The sequence below is a fragment of the Plasmopara halstedii genome (assembly GCF_900000015.1).
Source record: "Plasmopara halstedii genome assembly, contig: Scaffold_599, whole genome shotgun sequence".
NCBI lineage: Eukaryota > Oomycota > Peronosporomycetes > Peronosporales > Peronosporaceae > Plasmopara > Plasmopara halstedii.
Genome location: NW_020187517.1, coordinates 1 through 3284, shown reverse-complemented (window position 1 = coordinate 3284; position 3284 = coordinate 1). Strand labels below are relative to the sequence as shown.

General features: G+C 43.8%; 2 protein-coding genes across 2 annotated transcripts; one reads left to right on the top strand and one right to left on the bottom strand.

Annotated features, from left to right (window-relative positions):
- Positions 1-1150: 1150 nt before the first annotated feature.
- On the top strand, positions 1151-2308 carry PHALS_12032 (hypothetical protein F443_12199; the record flags this gene model as incomplete). The annotated part of the gene is made up of 1 exon (XM_024727499.1): positions 1151-2308. One exon carries the CDS (start codon positions 1151-1153, stop codon positions 2306-2308), a length of 1158 nt encoding a protein of 385 aa, XP_024578070.1.
- Positions 2309-2428: 120 nt separating this feature from the next.
- On the bottom strand, positions 2429-3262 carry PHALS_12031 (-like protein; the record flags this gene model as incomplete). The annotated part of the gene is made up of 2 exons (XM_024727498.1): positions 2429-3030; positions 3094-3262. 2 exons carry the CDS (start codon positions 3260-3262, stop codon positions 2429-2431), a joined length of 771 nt encoding a protein of 256 aa, XP_024578069.1.
- Between the last annotated feature and the right edge of the window lie 22 nt (positions 3263-3284).

Here is a 3284-nt window from a genome sequence, read left to right as displayed (position 1 = left end):
TGTACTGGTTCTAATTATAGAACGAAGGTCACCAGCCTTAGCTTAGCTTCCTCGAAGTATAAGAGCTACGGCAGCCTCGCTGCACTTGCTCTATCATTCCTGAGGATACAGTTGTATTTGGACTCATTTGTCGGATTGACGACAAGTCCTACCAAATACAATGGGGCGAGGCACGTACTTTGCGCAGATAACGTTTGACTCTTACAGTTTTGCATTCACAAACGCACATAGGATTAGCTCAAAGACCGTTCATATGACAAGATACACTTGCTCAAATTAAATAGTGTTATAAAGCAAACTAAAAAATAATATCAATAAATTCACGTTTATTTATGCATAATAATATATCTATGTGCGTATTGCGTGCGGCTAGCAGCCACGGACTTCTATACCAAGCACTTATCAGATTACTTCATCGAAGTTATTTCACCGTGTGAGTTTCGCTCGAGCCGTGTCATATTAGAGTATGCACTCGTTCGACTAAAAGGCAGAAGCTCGTGCAAATAATTAACAGAAAGTCATCATTTAAAATTCACTTCAGAAAAAAGATTTTAGAAACCGGTCAAAAGCACAATATATTTGCTCGAATTCAAACTGCGCACGAAAGCACGACAGAGCACTGGCTTAGCGAGTGGAACCAATAATATGAAGATCGCAAGACGCAGGACGGGGCTGGTTCGTACAGTACATTCACTCAAACCGCGCATGCTGCTTGGGTAGAATCATCAAATTCTTCAAGTGTAACCTTCAAAAATCTGATGGTGTACGCCATTACAATACCGGTAAAGCGTTTATATTCTAGTTCTTTCATGCTCAAATTTCTCCCCGAAATCAACAATCTCTGCTTACTCACCCCGACCATATGAACTTCTGTTATCATCTTACCTAAACGATTGGCATAATCTACGCTACAAAAAGCTGGAATCCTTATCACTATCATCCAACTCACAAGTTAAGAAATCTATTTCGATGAAATCTTATAAAAGACAGGGTACGCTACTTCTATCCCAAAAACAAGGAAACGCCATTCTTCAAGCTTTTGACATCTACCCTTATCTCGTTCAACTTTTTCTTATCATGAAGTTTGCTCGAACCCACTGAGTCACTTTTGAATTCATCACCCCAATCTTCCATCACTCCTTTCTTAATCATGACGGTACCTCTTAAGGATTATACGCTCTTCACTCCATACAAGCTCTCCGACAGTCTTGAGCTCAAGAATCGCATCGTTATGGGTCCACTCACTCGTGCTCGATGTGACCCTGTCACCCATGAGGCTGGACCCATGCAAGTCGAATATTACTCACAACGTGCTGGTGCTGGTCTTATTATCACCGAAGCCGTTGCCGTTTCAGTACAAGGCTTTGGCTGGTACGGTGCTCCTTGCATGTATACGGAAGCTCATCGTGATTCATGGAAGCCAGTCGTGGAAGCTGTTCACGCGAAGGGTGCCAAGATTTTTATGCAAATTTGGCATATTGGGCGTCAAGGTCACCCAAGCTTTAGTGGGGATGTGGTCGGACCCTCTGCTATTGGCCCTGTCTCTGGTCATACTCGTAATGTTGATGCCGAATCTGCTCCTTACGAACTCTGCCGTGAGCTTTTGACTGAGGAAATTCCTGGAGTGATTCAAGATTTCTGCAAATCTGCTCGTCTAGCTAAAGAAGCTGGATTTGATGGAGTTGATATCCACGCCGCTAACGGGTATCTACCTGACACATTCCTTCAGTCAGCTACGAATAAACGAACGGATAAATACGGAGGGTCCATTGAAAACCGTGCAAGGTTTTTAGTAGAACTTGTCGAAGCTCTCCAGAACGAGTGGCCTGCAGAGCGTATTGGGCTACGGCTGTCACCCAATGGCTTCTACGGCGACACTGGGAGCGCTGATAACTACGAAACGTGCTGCTATGTCGCTGATAAGTTGAGTACATTTGGCCTTGCCTATTTGGCTACTCTAGATGGGTTTGGCTTTGGCTTTCAAGACAAAGGTCCTTTGACGAAGCCATTTGATGTGAAGAAGAATTTCAAGGGCACAGTGATGGCGGCCAACAGCTACAGCCGCGATACTGGTGAAGGGGTTCTACTGAGCGGCGCAGCAGACCTCGTATCTTATGGACGTCCGTACATTTCAAATCCCGATTTGGCAGAGCGCTATTTTAACGACTGGCCACTAAACGAGCCTGCTGGTTACGACACCTGGTTTGGCACGCGCATGCCGGGACCTCAAGGCTACACCGATTTTCCGACTTACAGTGCTGACTCAGATTTAGACAAGTTATCTAGCTTGATATCTTCTTATACTTGAACACCTATTGATGTCAATCAATACAAGGCTTTTCAACAATATGTTTGGTCCAAATTTAAAATATTGATACTTTTCATGTGTTCCTCTCTAACTAAGTATGGTATAGAATTTGATGTTTACTTAGCTTCGTTGGGCGTGCACATTCGCCAAGTGCAGTTTGGATAGTGCTTCATGTCGATTTAGTGCTTCCACACTTATAAATTTACGTTGACATATCAAACAGTAAATTCGCGATGGAGAAGCAACTCTCGCGCTTGACTTTGCACCATCCTCATGTGCTAGTTTCGTTTGCGTTCGTCTAAATGTCGACTTGTTCCATGCTGCCCACTCATTTGCTTTCAGATCAAGATCGATATTGAGAATAGCATGCTGCTTTTCCTTTAAGGCCAACATATCGTTGGCACCTTGCGCTGGCTGCTTCATTGCCGAATTGTACACTCTGTCAAACCCTTTAGCATGGAAGTGCCGTCGTGCCAATTCTTCTTCTTCCCGTTGGAACTCCTGCCAAATCTCCTCAGGCGTTCGCATACGCTTTGGTAACTTCGGTTCATGCTCAGTCATTGTTTCGGACGGTGTCTCTCTCTTCCGCTTGTACTTGTTCTTTTGCCTCGACGACTTTCGTTGAGTTTTCACATTAAGTTGTTGCAGATAAGCGCGCTGAGAAATTTCATCCACTAGACATTCATAGGCTTCACTCAGTCGCTTAAACGCAGACTCGGCATCTAAAAAGAAAAAAAACAAGTCAACACGACCTTATCACCATTCAATGCACTTGACGAATATACTGGGAGATTGGTTTTTGTCTGGGTGGACGAGAATCGCGAGTTCCTTATAACGTTTTCGTACTTGATGAGCATTTACAAATTCTGGAGTTTGTTTCGCTCCCTTAAGATTCAGCACCTCATAGTGCGTACTACACCTTAGAACGCGTATCGCTTCATCGAGCTCAACCATCTTGTAGAATTTTGAAGCACAT